At 36.5% G+C, this 20003-nt stretch overlaps 1 protein-coding gene across 1 annotated transcript in view; it reads left to right on the forward strand.

Moving 5' to 3' along the window:
- LOC136858059 (probable E3 ubiquitin-protein ligase HERC1) overlaps positions 1 to 20003 on the forward strand; it is an 850878-nt gene that overhangs the window by 224969 nt on the left and 605906 nt on the right. The window contains exon 21 of the mRNA XM_068225263.1: positions 3955 to 4135. Within this exon, the coding sequence (XP_068081364.1) occupies positions 3955 to 4135 (181 nt within the window). The remainder of the gene's footprint in view (positions 1 to 3954; positions 4136 to 20003) is intronic.

Consider the following 20003-nt stretch of genomic DNA (forward strand, 5'->3'; position numbering starts at 1 on the left):
GTCATCCAAAATCATAGAGCACTCCCAGCTGATTTAGTACATCAAAAACAAAAAAATTAACTCTCCTTTTGATGGAATGAACATTTATTTTAAAGATACCAGAAATGTTTGCTTACTTTCAACTAAGCTCAGAATGGCAGACACCAATGTTCCCCTGAAAACCAAACATGGTATTACAAGATATTAGAATCATTCCGTATTGACGGTTTTCACTTTACAAAGGAAAAATTAATTCCATGTGGGATTTAAATTCAATACAAATCATAATTCCATCATTAGATGGAGCAATAAAATTCAAACATGTTTCAACTCATTTGAGCAATCTTCAGTAATAAGGGGGGGTTATTGTAATCTACATAATACAAGCTAAAAATGTGCTAAAAACGTCATTAAGGAACAAAATAAAAAACAAAAACAAAAGAGACATGACAGAAATAAAAACAATAACAATATACAATATTTACATCTACGTAGACAGACTGTCAGCCTGAATTTTCAACAATGATTTCGTCTTGTTTTTGAATTGTTCATCAAACTAAATTTTTAGACTAAGAGGTCCGCAACCTCACCATTAGCACTTATTGTTTCATTTCCATCTGTATCATTTATTTTATTTTATTCTTAGTTTTAGCACACTTTTTGGATTCAATTATGTTTTATATTAACCTTTTTTCATTGAATTTATCTCAGCGAGTTATTTATTGCTCCATCTAGTGATGTAAATATTGTATATTGTTATTTTTTCATTTCAGTCATATCTCTTTTGTTTTTTCTTTTGTCCCTTCGTTATGTTTTTAGCACATTTTTAGCTTGTATTATGTAGATTACTTTAACCCCCCCTTATTTCACTGAAGATGTCTCGAACGAGTCGAAACATGTTTGAATTTTATTGACCGAGTTCGATAGCTGCAGTCGCTTAAGTGCGGCCAGTATCCAGTATTCAGGAGATAGTAGGTTCGAACCCCACAGTCGGCAGCCCTGAAGATGGTTTTCTGTGGTTTCCCATTTTCACACCAGGCAAATGCTGGGGCTGTACCTTAAGTAAGGCCACGGCCGCTTCCTTCCCACTGCTAGCCCTTCCCTGTCCCATCGTCGCCATAAGACCTATCTGTGTCGGTGCGACGTAAAGCAACTAGCAAAAATGAATTTTATTGCTCCATCTAATGATGGAATTATGATTTGTATTGAATTAAGATACATATAACTTTTCCTTTGTAAAGTGAAAACATGGTATTACTGAAAAAAATGAAGCCTGCTGCTATCATTGATTACAGTCAAAATAAAACTGATGTAGACCGTAGCGATCAAATGTTGAGTTACTATCCATTTGATCAACATCACCTAAAGTGGTGAAAATGAATGTTTTTTTCTATGTATTCATGATGGTAGTAAACTCTTTTATCTTGTATAAGCAAACAAGAGTACAGTCAGTTCATTCTTCTAACTACATCACACAACTAGCACAATTGATAGTTGACAAAGTGTGGTGTGCAGTTGAAAATAGATTTGAATGTAGCTTCTTCTGTGAATCAATTGTCGGTGAGGTATTTTCCAAAGAAAATTCCCGCAATTGAGAAATCTCACAGACAACAGAGATGATGTAAAGTTTGTGCTGAAAGTAACAAAGCTATAGTAGGGAAGTCAGTCTCTAAAGAGACTCATTACTGTTGTGAGCAATGTAATGTTGGCTTGTGTTTCCCTAAGTGTTTTGAATTATGTCATACTAGAGCCAATTTTCACAAATAATTGAAATTTATGTTTTTTTTTAAATTTCTCAATGACTACTATGTATGTTGTGTTTTGTAAACAAGAGAGAGGGGGGAGAGAGAGAGAGAGAGGGGGGGGAGGGTGTGTGTGTGTGTGTGTGTGTGTGTGTGTGTGTGTTGTGAGACTAACTTTTCATGATTTTAATATTATTTTGAAAATTTTTAAAAGATTGAAAGTAGGAAAAAGGGGTTTTAAATTCATTTATAGAAATGAGTAATTTTGCTCCAGTTTTGAAAAACAAGGTATACATGCAGAACTGAAATGTTACTGAATCCAAAATAGATTTGGGACTGTAAGTAGGATTATCAGTTATTTTTGTATGTATGTATGTTGGGTGTTCAGCCTGAAGGCTGGTTTGATCCTCTGCAGCTCCGCCAACAGCTGTCATAAATAGCCTAGGCGTCACTGAAGAGGCGTACTAGGGAAATGAGGAGTGAGGTAGTTTCCCGTTGCTTTCCTCACCGAGCCAGCTGTTGATATTACATATCAGTCTGCCAAGCCCACTGAAATGCATGCACCAACCGACCCTATGAGCGATATTTTCACACCATTCATAACAAGGACTGGCTGCAAAATCAATGGTATTACTAGCATCACTCATACCTCAGTCACTTTCATATTGTCAAAACCAAGGGTGAGACTGAGACAGGTCAATGAAAGTAACAAATTTGATATAGCCCATACCAGAAGACATAGTACACTATAAACACTACATCTCGCCAGCAAAGGCATTTTTGTATAAAAAAATTAATATGCATTAAAATGCTGAGTCCATGGTGTAAGACCCAACTTCACCTGCTCGGTCTTTTATGTCTTAAAGTGCATATGGAAACAGGAATGTGCCAGAGGACTGCAGAAAGGGAATAATGATACCAGTCTTTAAGAAGGGGGACAAGAAAGTATGTGATAACTATAGAGGAATCACACTCTTATCACAAGTGACAAAAATACTGGAAAGGATATTAGAGAGGATAATAAGAAGAAAGGTAGAAAGAGAGTTGCAAGAGGAACAGTATGGTTTTTGAAGTGAAAGATCTACAGTGGACGCAATCTTCAGCATGAGGCAATTAATGGAAAAGAATTGAGAATATGGAAAGGATCTGGTCAAGAAATTCATAGATCTAACAAAGGCAAACGGTACGATAGTGTTCCCAGGGAGAAAGTCTGGGAAACCATGGCCAAAAAGAGATTGGTTACCCAAACTGTAGAAGTGGTGCAAGCAATATACAACAACTGAAACAACAGTGCACAGAATCTGGTTTAGAAATGAAATTGGACTAAGACAAGTGAAAGGCATTATGAAAATTGGTGGACATACCTTGAAATTGTCGACAGTTTCAAATACCTATGGAGTGAATTAATGCAGAATACAAGGCTGAATATGGAGATTAGCAAGAGGGTGCAACAGGGCAATGCAATCTATCAGAGTGTAAGAAACCTTGTCTGGAATAAGGAAATGTAAAGAGATAATGTACAAAATGTTTTATGCACCCATATTGACTTCTGTAGCTGAGACCTGGACATTGACAAGTAGGGAGGAGAGTAGAATTCAAGTGAGTGAAATGAAATACCTAAGAAGTATGATACGAAGGACAGGAAGACAGATTGACAAACGATGTGAGAAAAGAGGTCAGAATGGAAAACCTAAATGAGAGAATTAATAGGAGTAAAAGATGGTTTGGGCATGTAAAGAGAATGGAGGAGAAAAGAATTCCAAAACAGATAATGGAGATGAAGTTGGAGGGAAAGAGAGTGAGAGGGATACCTAGAACAAGGTGGATTGATTAAATAAAAAGAACTGCAAGAAGAAGAAACCTGGACTGGGACAAAATAGATAGTGGAAAGAGAGAGGAAGTTGATGGAGTGCCATAAATGCCCCAACCTGGCAGGAGCTGGATAAGGGGAAAGGGAGAGGATGAGTATTTCAGTGAGGAGATTTTGTATACGTGACATGCAGAAATCTCAGAATAGAACCCGTCTAGGTCGTAGCAAACAAGAAGGTACGGAACTAGAAATCCTTTCCTTATCCTAATTTTCAACTGTGGTTGAATGTGATTTTACATCATTTGTCACAGTGGTCCTACCCAATCCCCTACATTAATAATTTGGTCATCCATTTTACTTTCCCTTCTCTCTGTTTCAGTGAATGACTACAAAAAATGCATTTATGACACCTAATTTGTGCAGGAATCTGGGTGAAAGGGTGGCTTCTGTCTCGCTACTCCGCTTATGCTGTTCAATAGTTCACTTTGTATGTGCTGAGCCTGCAGAACGCCCTATGCTCTCTTGTGGAGAAGTAAGCTCTGGTTGGGGCAGTGATCCTGTTCAGTTGACCATTGCTATGCAGCATCAACATTCTCGTGCTGAGGTGAGTAGACAGTCACTTAAAGTTTTCTCAAATTTTGGCAGCTACATTGTACTTATATATCTTTTAAAAAATTTTTTTTAAATTGTTCAAATTCTAAAAAAACAGCCCTCAAATCAACCTATTTCACAATCCTAGCAAAAGTTGTACATTGATAATAAAAGTGTGTGTTTAGTGATAACTCTTCATTTAACAATTAACACTTAGCCCTCCTTTTTTTTCTGAACACTCCTGCCTCTCAAGCTCCATTTAAGAATCTGCTTGGAGAGGGATAAGAGATAGCACAAACATATCAATAGCATATTTTTAAAAAATCAAATAAAGCAAACACAAAATAAATATTATAGGAGTACAGTAGAACTTTGATTATACATTCCCAGAGCTACGTTTTCTCGTATTATTCGTTCAAATTACATGGTCCCACGAGCATCCTAATTAAATCACGTTGTAAAAATCCCGCATTATCCGTTCTTCGAAGAAGCAGTTTCCCGGATAAACCGTCCATAAATTTCAGTCCCATTAACACTAAATCCTCGATCGCGCATTTTTTTCAAGAAACCGCATCTCACGAAAGGACGGCTACGGCATACTTACAGATCTTAGTGTTAACGTCCCGTCATTGCGGTAATTTGAGGAAGTACTGTACCATACCGGAAAAGCGATCGACGGTGAACTTGCATAAGGGACCATCTTAGCATTGCATTCGGGTGGTATTTAGAGAAACCTTGGAAATCATAAAGCAGAGAGTGTCCACAACAATCGGAAGGAGACAGAGCACATTTCGACAGCTCTACTTGAAGACGGAATGAGTTTCGTCAAATGTTCATACTTGCAAAACGTCTACCTACATAATTGTTCAGGGTTACATGTTTTAGGTACTTTGTTACTTTTTTTTTCAAGTGTATCCCCGAACAGGTTTTTGGCACTTCGCTCAGGGCACTGCATAGTCACTGGGCTTTCAGGCAGGAATTGAAACTGCTCCTTCTTAAGTAACACAAATTTAGTATTTTAATATTATCATTTACGATTATCTTATCGAGACCAGAACAGATGGTGTAGGTACCTTACATACATAAAGCCATGGGATTGCCTTTTACTGTTTTGGTCCTAATAAAGACTGAGAATTTCATGTTTTTGTGTTAAAATGTTATAAAAACCGCAGTCGTTTCATTTGCGCATGTTGCGAGCGTGCTTTCCAGCTGAGCGAGTTCCCTTATGCAAGTTCACCGTCGATCGCTTTTCCGGTATGGTACAGTACTTCCTCAAATTACCGCAATGACGGGACGTTAACACTAAGATCTGTAAGTATGCCGTAGCCGTCCTTTCGTGAGATGCGGTTTCTTGAAAAAAAATGCGCGATCGAGGATTTAGTGTTAATGGGACTGAAATTTATGGACGGTTTATCCGGGAAACTGCTTCTTCGAAGAACTTGCACCGCGAACGGAGCGAATAACAGTAATTTCAGAAGTGTTCATGATATTTTTGCTCTTTCCAGTTTGATTGTGATTAGTGACGGGCAGAACTGAATATAATGCATTCGAGAACTTGAGGATCGATACTTACATTCGAAACTATATTCTCGATTTCAACATAACCTTTAAAAGTCAATGTAGGCCTAATTTATGCGGTGCAAGTTTTCCATAAACTGACTACGAACAGTATACCGGTGATCAAATTATAACGGTATATTAAGAAAAGGGATTTTGACATCATGTTGGGCGCTTTTGTATCTAATGTGCTTTATTTTATTAGATTAGAAAATTAAAAACTACTTGTGGTCGATTGTTGCTTGGCGTTACGGGTATTAGATTTTTTGAAGAGTTCAGCTGATCATAGTTGCTGAACATAAAAGAAATTTTCAGAGGAAACTGACAAAGTTTCCCCGGTAAAACTGAATGCAAAGTTTCGAGATTATTGAGTCACGTACCGGTAAGTAATGTTTGATGCCGACCCCACGGTCTAACTTGCCTGCCTCTCACCCAGAGGGCTTGGGTTCGATTCCTGGCCAGGTCAGGCATTTTTACCTGGATATGAGGGCTGGTTCCAGGTTCACTCATTCTACAATTACCTTTAATTGAGGAGCTATTAAATGGTGAGTTGGCGATCCCGGTCTAGAGAGCCAGGAATAACGGCCGAGAGGATTCATCACACTGACCATGCGTCACCTCGTAATCTGCAGGCCTTCAGACTGAGCAGCGGTCGCTCGGTAGGTGGAGGGCCCATTGGGGTTGTAGTTTGGTTTGGTTTGGTTTGGTTTGGTTTGGTTTGGTTTGGTTTGGTTTGGTTTGGTTTGGTTTGGTTTAGGGGTGTTTGTAAGATTATAAGTATATATATTGCACTTTTTTTTATCTTTAGCCAAATTGTTGATGGTTCATTCGTTCCCGGATTTTCTGGTTTTCCCGTGTTGTGCGTTTTTTATTCATGGTCCCTCCAAAAATGGAGAATCGAGGTTCCACTGTATAATACAATATTCAGGTTCAGTGTTCAACATTTTGAAGCCTGAAATTTTCTCAGACTTTCACTTTTGATCTGTAATTTTGCATTGTGTGGAACTTCTCAAAGCACTCACGAGGATGTAATCCAGGCTTTTCCTACAAGTACTGCAGAAAAACACTGTCTCACATCGTAATTCAGGCTTACTGTTCATTGTCATATTTAGGATTACGCCTACAAATGCTTTTAATTCAGGAAGAATAATATCAATCCACAATCGGTTAGTCTCGCACACAATTTCCGACAATAACTCGTCATCTTGATTTATGAATTTCATTTTCCGTACTGACATTTACCAATCTTCATAAAAGGAAAGAAAAATTCCACCTAATCAATACATTTATTTTTCTTGTAAAGTATTACAATCTAGGACCGGTTTCGACCCTTCATGGGTCATCCTCAGCTATATCAGAATCACATTTGCATTTCTATCTTATACCTCTGAAAGACCTTCATAATGTATTGTTTCATAATTTTCAGTGAAAACTTATCTAAAAAACTTACAAATTTCTAAGCATTGTGTTAAAATTAAAAATTAAAATTACAAAACTTTGTCTATTATATACATGCCCTTGGGCTGACAGAATGCATCCTTGGGTTGATTAAGCATCTATCTTAGGTATTGCTTATTCTGTTGAATCGAAACCCTTTATACTTATGTACAATCGTGAATAGACTATCAGTAAAATTTGATAAATAAAGCTTGCGTGATAATTATAATAAAATATCATGTTACATCTTTATACCTTATTGCTGGAGTGATATTATTTTAGGCAAAATATAAATGCGTGTTAACCTCTATAAAATATTTTTACATAAACACACTATTGTACTTTAAAATCTAATCATTGTACTTTAAAGTCTAAAATACTTATTGCTTGGATCTTGCGTTGTTATGTGGTAAAATATTATAACAATTTGTCTTATATAACATCAGATATTGGTAATGTTTAAATATGCCGTGTATGGTTGGCTTTTAAACCTAATGATTAAATGTCAGTTCCTTCTTGCATAAAATTACAAGTTTCATATTATGTTGATTATGTAATGTATAAAACATAAATGTCTATTAAATTGAATGCTTATCATTTACTACAGAAGTTTTAAAAACACTTGAATGTCTAGTAATATAGTCAGTGTGTTTAGTGACACTGAAACGTGTTGGCCTTGATTCTTGCGTTATATTTCCATTATTTGCCTTTTTTATATATGTCGAATGTTGATCTTTATAGGTTCCATTTGTAAATAACAGCACATTCCTATAACTGTGAAATGGATCAATATAAGCTTGATACGTGTTAAATTATGGAATATATGTGTGATTCAGTTCTGGCCTAACTTCTGGAGTTTTCTCCCATCAAATGCCGTAAGACTGTGGTGGTTCCTTTCCCTTTTTTAAGGCTGGTAAAGTCTGTAAGCCAAAATGAATGAAGTGAGTTAGATTTCAATAGGAGTGTAATATTGTGTGAATTTGTGAAGCCTGAATTAATTTACTTACTGCTGGATGTTTGAAATGCAAGTTTCTTGGCCGTTTGACGAGTAATGTACCAATATGCCAACCATACACGGCATATTTAAACATTACCAATATCTGATGTTATATAAGACAAATTGTTATAATATTTTACCACATAACAACGCAAGATCCAAGCAATAAGTATTTTAGACTTTAAAGTACAATGATTAGATTTTAAAGTACAATAGTGTGTTTATGTAAAAATATTTTATAGAGGTTAACACGCATTTATATTTTGCCTAAAATAATATCACTCCAGCAATAAGGTATAAAGATGTAACATGATATTTTATTATAATTATCACGCAAGCTTTATTTATCAAATTTTACTGATAGTCTATTCACGATTGTACATAAGTATAAAGGGTTTCGATTCAACAGAATAAGCAATACCTAAGATAGATGCTTAATCAACCCAAGGATGCATTCTGTCAGCCCAAGGGCATGTATATAATAGACAAAGTTTTGTAATTTTAATTTTTAATTTTAACACAATGCTTAGAAATTTGTAAGTTTTTTAGATAAGTTTTCACTGAAAATTATGAAACAATACATTATGAAGGTCTTTCAGAGGTATAAGATAGAAATGCAAATGTGATTCTGATATAGCTGAGGATGACCCATGAAGGGTCGAAACCGGTCCTAGATTGTAATACTTTACAAGAAAAATAAATGTATTGATTAGGTGGAATTTTTCTTTCCTTTTATGAAGATTGGTAAATGTCAATACGGAAAATGAAATTCATAAATCAAGATGTTAACGCCAACCAGGCAAAGAGTCAAGCATATAAATATAGGAATATCAGAATTAAATTAATGAATACAATTAAGAACATAGCATTTTTGAAAGAATGCCTCGCTCATGACCTAATTCCAAAGTTTTTAACTAAATATAACAACAAACATAGAAACACAAGACAGACACGTGACACTTTAAAGAAAACCAATAAAATCTGGATAAAAACTGAAATAAAATTTTTTTATCATAAAAAACAACACTTGAATAATATACTATATCCTTTACATTTGAAAGTATCCCAAGAGCTACCACTTAGCTATTGGGATCACTTCCAACATGTTACGAATGAGAAAATTGAACATCTAGCCATAAAAAAACAGAACACCTTAGACTAGAAATTAGAAACCTTGAAACGAACTCAGAAAGAAAAACAGGTGACTCACCTTACAGAAAATAATAACTTAGCTCAGTCCACAGGAGATAGAATGCACCAATTTTACCCACCATTAAAAAATCTCACGGATACAATATTCAGTAAAGCAGAGTATGAAATTTTAAGCAAAGGTCCAAAACATAACTGGAATAACGCCTCGATACTACAGAACGTTACTACCGCAATAGCAGAAACAGAATTAGCCATACAGAGAATTCCGCATGAAATACGTGAGGAAGTTAGACACGATATTGTAAAAAAAACTCCCGCAGTACATCAACAGAATACAAGAAAACGTATCTAATAGCAATAAAATGGACAAAACACACATTAATAGCTTAAAAGAAAAGGTCAAACGTGATAATCTCCTGATAACAAAAGCCGACAAAGGGAACACAACGGTAATTATGAACAAAGATATATACATTCAAAAAACAAAAGAATGTTCCAATAATAACACATTCCGCACAATACGTAAAGACCCCACAATTACAGTACAAAGAAACCTAAAAAACTTGCTTAAGAACACACGTTTTTTACTCACCGAAGCAGAAGCAAATAGCTTAATAATAATGAACCCCCAGTTACCGAATGCTAAAGCTCTTCCCAAAATTCACAAAGAAAATACCCCTATGAGAACCATAGTAAATTATAGATCTAGTCCCACATATAATCTCTCTAAATTTATTCAGAAATTTCTAAAAAATCACTATTCCTTTCAGGCTAATAAGAGCATACGAAATTCCATTGATTTTTGCAACAAAACAAAGAACTTTAAGTTAGATAAATATCATTCCATAGCCTCCTATGATGTAACAAATATGTATCCAAATATCCCCACTGACAAAACCTTAAACATAATCAGAACTAATCTCAAAACCTATAGTAAATTAAGCACATTGGAAATTGAGGAATTTATGATATTACTCAAATTTGCAGTCAATAACAATTTCTTTAAATTTCACGATACAATTTATCAACAAACAGGTCTACCTATGGGATCACCCGCCTCCGGAATAATAGCAGATATATACTTAGACTACTTAGAACATACTGCATTTAGTAAAATTGAAGGAATATCTTTCTGGTGCAGATTTGTGGATGATGTATTCGTCATCATCGACAACAGAACAACCAACGAAAATGCAATATTGGATAAAATAAATGCCATAGATACATGTATACAATTCACCAAGGAATCTGAGAGTAACGGTCAACTAAATTACCTAGATCTAACGGTTACTAGACACGAAAAACATCTCACCTTCAAAATTTACCGGAAACCTACACATACAATAAACACCATAAAAATAGATTCTAATCACCCTAATCCACATAAAAAAAGCAGCATATCAAAGTATGATTTATAGAGCGTTTAATATACCGATGTCAAAAGCAGATCTCAAAGATGAACTACAACTAATTCACGAAATAGCTCAAAAAAATGGCTATAGAAAAGAAATGGTTAATTCCATCATTCGTAAGTTCAAATCACGACCCAACACCACTCTGACGAAAACAGATCAACCCAGAAAAAATTACGCAACTTTCACTTTCAGTAATACGGGCGTATATTCACTAACCAATGTTCTGAGGAAGCATAACATTAAAATAGCATTTAAGACTACACAAAATAATAGGCACGTCATATATAATAGCAAATCAGTAAATAGTAGTAACAAATATCTTCAATCAGGAGTCTACCGAATGGAATGTAACAACTGTTTAACAAGTTATGTGGGGCGTACAGGCAGGAATTTCACGACTAGATATAATGAGCACGTAAACGCAATTAGGCATAATCATTTCTCGGCAATAGGGCAACATATGCAAGAATATAAGCACAATTTTACGGACATAAATAACGATTTAAAAATATTAAATGTAGAACCTAAAGGTCCTTTGCTTAATATAAGTGAAGAATTATATATAACACTAGATCAGTATGCAAATCCTAATTATAACATAAATGAGTTATCTGAAAAAACTAATATTTTGTTCAATAAAATCGTTCCTATCTTAAAAAACGACTACGTCAAAATAGTCAACAGACGACGTCATACACAAGCTACGGCGCAGACAGCGAACCTCAGTGACTCCGCCCATACACACGTAACAACCTCCCCTACTTATCCCTCCGCCCCTCTCACAACAGACAACACTAGAACCATCAGTACGAGGTACATTACTCGTCAAACGGCCAAGAAACTTGCATTTCAAACATCCAGCAGTAAGTAAATTAATTCAGGCTTCACAAATTCACACAGTATTACACTTCTATTGAAATCTAACTCACTTCATTCATTTTGGCTTACAGACTTTACCAGCCTTAAAAAAGGGAAAGGAACCACCACAGTCTTACGGCATTTGATGGGAGAAAACTCCAGAAGTTAGGCCAGAACTGAATCACACATATATTCCATAATTTAACATGTATCAAGCTTATATTGATCCATTTCACAGTTATAGGAATGTGCTGTTATTTACAAATGGAACCTATAAAGATCAACATTCGACATATATAAAAAAGGCAAATTATGGAAATATAACGCAAGAATCAAGGCCAACACGTTTCAGTGTCACTAAACACACTGACTATATTACTAGACATTCAAGTGTTTTTAAAACTTCTGTAGTAAATGATAAGCATTCAATTTAATAGACATTTATGTTTTATACATTACATAATCAACATAATATGAAACTTGTAATTTTATGCAAGAAGGAACTGACATTTAATCATTAGGTTTAAAAGCCAACCATACACGGCATATTTAAACATTACCAATATCTGATGTTATATAAGACAAATTGTTATAATATTTTACCACATAACAACGCAAGATCCAAGCAATAAGTATTTTAGACTTTAAAGTACAATGATTAGATTTTAAAGTACAATAGTGTGTTTATGTAAAAATATTTTATAGAGGTTAACACGCATTTATATTTTGCCTAAAATAATATCACTCCAGCAATAAGGTATAAAGATGTAACATGATATTTTATTATAATTATCACGCAAGCTTTATTTATCAAATTTTACTGATAGTCTATTCACGATTGTACATAAGTATAAAGAGTTTCGATTCAACAGAATAAGCAATACCTAAGATAGATGCTTAATCAACCCAAGGATGCATTCTGTCAGCCCAAGGGCATGTATATAATAGACAAAGTTTTGTAATTTTAATTTTTAATTTTAACACAATGCTTAGAAATTTGTAAGTTTTTTAGATAAGTTTTCACTGAAAATTATGAAACAATACATTATGAAGGTCTTTCAGAGGTATAAGATAGAAATGCAAATGTGATTCTGATATAGCTGAGGATGACCCATGAAAGGTCGAAACCGGTTCTAGATTGTAATACTTTACAAGAAAAATAAATGTATTGATTAGGTGGAATTTTTCTCTCCTTTTATGAAGAATAACTCGTCAGTCAGGAATAATTGAAGTTCACTCCTAGGTTTAGTCCCTTGCGGTGGCTTATAACCTGATGTACCTGTGAATGGGGTTCTTTTGAAGTCCAAGTCCGTGGCACGGTATTCCCTCCAGCCATTAGTAGAGGTATCAGCACTGCAATTTAGCATACTTTCCTCATTATCGGGATCTTCATCACTCAACTCACCAGCACGACCTAGTTCTGCAATATCACCCTCACCACAAGTGGCGATGGATGAAGAGGGAACAAGAAGTACAGCATCAGAGAAGGGGTGCTGGAACAAAAGCATACTCGGCAAGAAACAAGAGTATAGACTGTCGACTGGACTTTCTTTACACCCTTCAAAAATCTGACTACCTCTGTTGGGTTTGAACTAGCTTACTTGGAATCTGGAGGCCAACACAATACTACTGATCCATAGAGAGTGCTGTCTGAGAGGTGAAAGAACTTCAAAATTAACTAAAATTGGTTTCAGCAAAACATGGCTTTGAACCATGGTTTAGTGTGGCACAAATGCTGTGACCAATATAATGCTATTGTCGGTAATTTTAACATTTCCATATTCAAAATACAAGCCCTCATTTCTGGCAATATCACATTTTTCCAGGTCTTAGTCCATAGACGCCCAAGAGAGTTTCAGCAGGCCTAGAGTAAAATAGAAGGTCAAAATTGACGAGCAAGCAGCCGGATTGCGTCAAATTAAAATGCTTGCGCAAATTAACTAAGATCATACGATGAATTTTAAAAACCTCTCTGACAGTTCTAATGAACCAACACCTAGTTAGCCTGGTTACACCGGTCTGAAAAGTTTGATCCTGTGGTAAACAGTCAAAAGTAAGAAAGGTCCACCCATTCAATATACTTAATTTGTTGTACCTGTACTTTATTATCCGACTCGTTGGCTGAATGGTCAGCGCTGAGGCCTTTGGTTCAGAGAGTCCCAGGTTCAATTCCTGGCCGGGTTGGGGATTTTAATTGCGTTTGATTAGTTCTTCTGGCCCATGGACTGGATGTTTGAGTTTGTCCCAACACTTCCCTCTTTATATTCAGACAACACACTACACTACCAACCACCACAGAAGTATGCAATAGTGATTACATCCCTCTGTATAGGGTTGGCATCAGGAAGGCCATCTGCCCGTAAAATAGGGCCAAATCCACATGTGCGACACAGTTCACACCCGCGACCCCAGAGGTGTGGGAAAAGTGGTAGAAAAAGAAAAAAGAAGAAGTTGTATCTGTACTTTATTCATTATGGGCCTAATTTAGACCTCTTTTTTAACATATGAGGTGATCTTTAGCCGTAGATGCCTTAATAGAAATACAGTAATATCAAGTATAACAAAAGCAATCACCAAATATAAAATTGAAAACACTTGGTATGTCCTAATATTAGTTATCGTAGAAATTGAAACCAATGGAACATATCCATAAGCGCATTGAGTCTTGCACGAGGTTGATGTTGATCAACTGATAATTACAAAAAACTAAATTTAGGTTTGTATAACAACATGGGTCTCTATATTGGGATAACTAGAATATCAGTTCATAAAAGTATGTATGTGAATATGGAACAACACACTTAAAAACAAGGCAGGAAAACACATTAAAAATGTCTATGAATTAATCATGCTAAAATTGTGACATTGTCTGTATATTTGCTTCCTAGTTCTTGTCATAGCTTGAAATCAGTTGATTGACGTATTTGTGGGAGACGATTAAATTGAAACAAGTTAATTCTTGGTAAGTAGATGATGTAAATTTGTGAGTTGTTGCAAGGCTGAGGGAGACATCTACAGCTTGAATCAGTGGACCTTTTTGTCCATTGAAAGGATCTTTTTGTCATTGGATCAGTGTGAAGTAGATGTCTGAAAGAGAAAAATGAGAGTAATGTAAAAAAGAAGTTTTGAGATTAAAAAAGTGTGGAGGAAGAAGAAGAAGACAGAAGAACACACAGCTGCTTGAGACTCGCCTCTTAATGGTCAGCATCTGTTGTGTGTGTGTGCTTGACAGCTTATGTCAAACTAACTGCCAAGGGAGAGCGGAGACACTCTCATTGGAACAGGAGATCAGGAGGCGGGTGGGTAGAGGGAGATAGGTAAGTGGGCTCAACTTCGTGCTCTCACTAAGTTTATGTTTTTTGATATATGGGAATGATTGCATCAAAAAAGAATATTAGATTTTTTAGGTATTTCATTAATATTATAGTTGGGATTCAACTGTTGCTCCACATTATTCAAGTTCTGGATGGCAGTTCTGCAGAATGTTGAGCATGACTTTTGTTTTTTAAACCTTTTGAATACTTGTATCTAGACGAATGGATGTAAAGCAATGTTTGAAATCTGACATATGCTGTCCCATAGTGGAAAACCAATTGTATTTTATAGCATTAACATGTTCCAAGTACCATGTCATAAAACTTTGGCCTGTTTAACCAACATATGCCACCTTGCATGTTTTACATGTTAGTTTATAGACCCTGGAATCAGAATTTGTTGTGTGTTATGGAAATTAGAAAAGTTATTATCATTGGTTTTAAAAGTGATTTAGTGACTGTGCTTCTTAAAAATATTAGTAATTTGATATACATTGTTTGAACGTACCAACTGGGTGTTTCAATATTGCATTCCACATCAGAACATCAACATAGATGAAAGTCTAGTCAAAACAAAAAGCCACTTGTTGCTAATACAGAATGGAATGTTTACTAATCAATCTTTAAGATTAAAGCACATAGTATTGAACGTGCAAATTTTAATATTTTTATATTGTGATACTACAGTCATTCCTCCTCTATGAACCATGTGACCTTGCCGCGGTGGAGAGGCTTGCGTGTCCCAATGACGCAGATAGCCGAGCCGCAGGTACAACCATATCGGATGGGTATCTGTTGAGAGACCAGACTAACGAATGGTACATCAAAAGGGGGGTAGCAGCCTTTCGGAAGTTGCAAGGGTGGCAGTCTAGATGATTGATATGGCCTTGTAATAATACTCACCATGGCTTAGCTGTATTGATACTGCTACACGGCCGAAAGCAATGGGAAACTACAGCCATAACTAACTCCCGAGGGCATGCAGCTCTCTCTTTATGAATGATGTACTGATGATGGCTTCCTCCCGGGCAAAATATTCCGGAGGTAAACTAGTCCCCCGTTCGGATCTTGGGGTGGGAACTACATGAGAGGGGGCGATCATCAGGAAGATGGTTACTGACATTCTGCGAGTCGGAGCGTGAAATGTTAGAAGTTTGAATCGGTGTGGCAGGTTAGAGAATCTGAAAAGGGAGATGGATAGACTAAAGTTAGATGTAGTTGGTATAAATGAAGTACGTTGGCAGGAAGAACCGGATTTTTGGTCAGGCGACTACCGAATTATCAACACGAAATCAAACAGGGGAAATGCAGGAGTTGGTTTAATAATGAATAAGAAAATAGGGCAGCGGGTAAGCTACTACGACCAGCATAGTGAAAAGGTTATTGTCGTCAAGATTGACACCAAACCAATGCCCAGCACAATAGTGCAGGTCTATGCCTACAAGTTCAGCAGATGATGAGGAAATCGAAAGAATATATGAAGAGATAGAAGATTTAATACAATATGTAAAAGGTGACGAGAATCTAATTGTGATGGGAGACTGGAATGCAGTGGTAGGCCAAAGAGGAGAAGGTAATACAGTAGGAGAATTCGGATTGGGAAAAAGGAACGAAAGAGGAAGTCGGCTGGTTGAATTCTGCACTGATCATAATTTAGTCCTTGCCAATACTCGGTTCAAACACCACAAACGACGGTTGTATACGTGAACGAGACCTGGAGACACTGGAAGGTATCAAATAGACTTCATTATGATTAGGCAGAGATTCAGAAATCAGGTGTTGGATTGCAAAACTTTCCCAGGAGCAGACGTGGACTCTGACCGCAACTTGTTGGTCATGAAATGCCATTGGAAGTTGAAGAAATTGAAGAAAGGAAAAAATGCAAAAAGATTGGATCTAGACAAGTTGAAAGAAAAGAGTGTGAGGGATAGTTTTAAGGAACATGTGGCACAAGGACTAAATGAAAAGGCTGAATGAAACACAATAGAGGAAGAGTGGATAGTCATGAAAAATGAAGTCAGTAGGGCTGCTGAAGAGATGTTAGGAAGGAAGAAAAGATCAACTAGGAATCAGTGGATAACTCAGGAGATACTAGACCTGATTGATGAATGACGAAAATACCAGAATGCTAGAAATGAAGGGGGCAGAAAAGAATGCAGGTAATTATAGAATCATGTGGATAGAAAGTGCAAGGTAGCTAAGGAAGATTGGCTGAAGGAGAAGTGCAAGGATGTCGAAGGTTGTATGGTCCTGGGAAAGGTATATGCTGCATACAGGAAAATCAAGGAAACCTTTGGAGAAAGCAAATCTAGGTGTATCAGTATTAATAGCTCAGATGGAGAGCCACTTCTAGGGAAAGAAGACACAGCAAAAAGATGGCAGGAACATATCCAACAGTTGTATCAAGGTAAAGATGTAGATAATTTGGTTCTGGAACAAGAAGAGGCTGTTGATGCTGATGAAATGGAAGACCCAATTTTGAGGTCAGGGTTTGACAGAGCTGTGAGAGACCTAAATAGGAACAAGGCACCTGGAATTGATGACATTCCTTCTGAATTACTGACTGCCTTAGGAGAAAGCAGCATGGCAAAGTTAATCCATTTATTGTGTAAGATGTTGAGGATCGAATCAAGAAGGACAAACTCATGTACATGGCATTCGTAGATCTAGAAAAGGCATTCGATAATGTTGAATGGACCAAGCTATTTACGATTCTGAAGGTGATTGGGATCATGTACCGAGAATGAAGAATTATCTACAATCTGTATAAAAATCAGTCTGCATTGATAAGAATCGAGGGCTTTGAAAAAGAAGCAGCAATCCAGAAAGGAGTGAGGCAAGGCTGCAGTTTGTCCCCCCTCCTCTTCAATGTTTACATAGAACGGGCAGTAAAGGAAATCTAAGAATTTGGAAAGGGAATCACAATCCAAGGAGAGGAAATCAAAACCGTGAGATTTGCCAATGATATTGTTATTTTATCTGAGACCGCAGAAATTCTCGAGAAGCTGCTGAATGGTATGGATGAAGTCTTGGGTAAGGAGTACAAGATGAAAATAAATAAGTCCAAAACAAAAGTAATGGAGTGCAGTCGAACGGAGGCAGGTGATGCAGGAAATATTAGATTAGGAAATGAAATGAAAATGAAATGTCGTATGGCTTTTAGTGCCGTGATATCCCAGGACGGGTTCGGCTCGCCAGGTGCAACTCTTTCTATTTGACTCCCGTAGGCGACCTGCGTGTCGTGAAGAGGATGAAATTATGATGAAGACAACACATACTCCCAGCCCCCGTGCCATTGGAATTTACCAATTAAGGTTAAAATCCCCGACCCGGCCGGGAATCGAATCCGGGACCCTCTGAACCGAAGGCCAGTACGCTGACCGTTCAGCCAACGAGTCGGACATTAGGAAAATGAAGTCTTAAAGGAAGTAGATGAATATTGTTACTTGGGTAGTGAAATAACTAATGATGGCAGAAGTAAGGAGGACATAAAATGCAGACTAGCACAAGCAAGGAAGAGCTTTCTTAAAAAAAGAAATTTGCTCACTTCAAACATTGATATAGGAATTAGAAAGATTGTTTTTGAAGACTTTCGTGTGGAGCATGGCATTGTATGGAAGTGAAACATGGACGATAACTAGCTCAGAAAGAAAGAGAATAGAAGCTTTTGAAATGTGGTGTTACAGAAGAATGCTGAAGGTGAGATGGATGGATCAAATCACGAATGAAGAGATACTGAATCGAATTGGTGAGAGGAGATCGATTTGGCTAAATTTGACAAGAAGAAGAGATAGAATGATAGGGCACATCTTAAGACACCCAGGACTTGTGCAGTTGGTTTTTGAAGGAAGTGTTGGTTGTAAGAACAGTAGGGGTAGACCAAGGTTTGCATATGACAAGCAAATTAGAGCAGATGTAGGATGCAGTAGTTACGTAGAAATGAAAAGTTTTAGCACAGGATAGGTTGGCATGGAAGCTTCATCAAACCAGTCTATGGACTGATGACTCAAACACAACACACTACAGTCATTACGGAACCAAAAGATGAATTTAATTTCTTGAAATGCAGTATCTGCCGAATAAACACCATCATCTGTGGAGTATCAAGTTCTAGATGTTTTGCGACAGTTTGGTCAATTACCGTCTTGCATTTTTTGTTTATAGAGGGTTCAAAGACACATCAGACACCTGTAATCAAGCAACATGGCCATGGGTACCTTGTAATAAAGGCACCATTGTCTAAAGTGAAATTACTGAACAGGGGGTACCATGTTTTTGTTGATAATTTCTTTACCAGCATACCTCTGGTCATAGATTTGTATGCAGTTGGGACCTTCATTACATGGACTATGAGAAGGAATAGGAAATATATGCGTATAGGTGTACACGAGAAATATGGAGCAGGTGAGGCCAAGTATCTAGTAAAAATTCATTATTTTTTCTGACATTCGGGTGGGAGTGGGGCACAAACTAAACCTGTACTTCTTTTGTCAAGTAATTCAGAAATTAAAGATGGTAAACATATAGATAAGGGAAGAAATAATGAAGTGATCAAACATGATAAATGATTTTATGGTACACTACTTTTGTTGGGGGATGTTGCCAACAGTGACTCGATACTCTATACATACTTGGATGAACAAAGAACCCTGAAGTACTGGAAAAAAGGTGTGTTTCATTGTGTTTGGGTGGATGTTGTTGAATAGGTGTATATAGCCTACTGCATAAAATTAACATAAATGGGAAAATACGGACAAAGTTTTATTTTACATTAGACATTGTTGAGACAGTAGGGAAAGAATGGATTATTTTTAAGAAATCCCATGGGTGGGGGAATTAAGTGGCTTAAAAATATTGAAAGTTAACAAGGATAGAGAATGCTTTGCTTGTATTAATGCCAGCAAAGAAAACAGTGGAAAACAAAAGCAATCGCACACCATTTGCAATTTGAACAAAATATGATGGAAAGTCTGCATGGACCATGTTTTCTGAAGCTCATCTATTTGAGATAAACATGGGATTATGGTATGATATGGTATACATGGAATTATTGACAGTTATAGAGTTATGTTACCATGAATGTAAACATTTTCAGTATTTGCATAATTTTTTGTTATAATTTTGTAGATCTGTTGGTCTACAATGGCTTTA

This window comes from Anabrus simplex, chromosome 1, assembly GCF_040414725.1.
Source record: "Anabrus simplex isolate iqAnaSimp1 chromosome 1, ASM4041472v1, whole genome shotgun sequence".
In the NCBI taxonomy this organism is placed as follows: domain Eukaryota; kingdom Metazoa; phylum Arthropoda; class Insecta; order Orthoptera; family Tettigoniidae; genus Anabrus; species Anabrus simplex.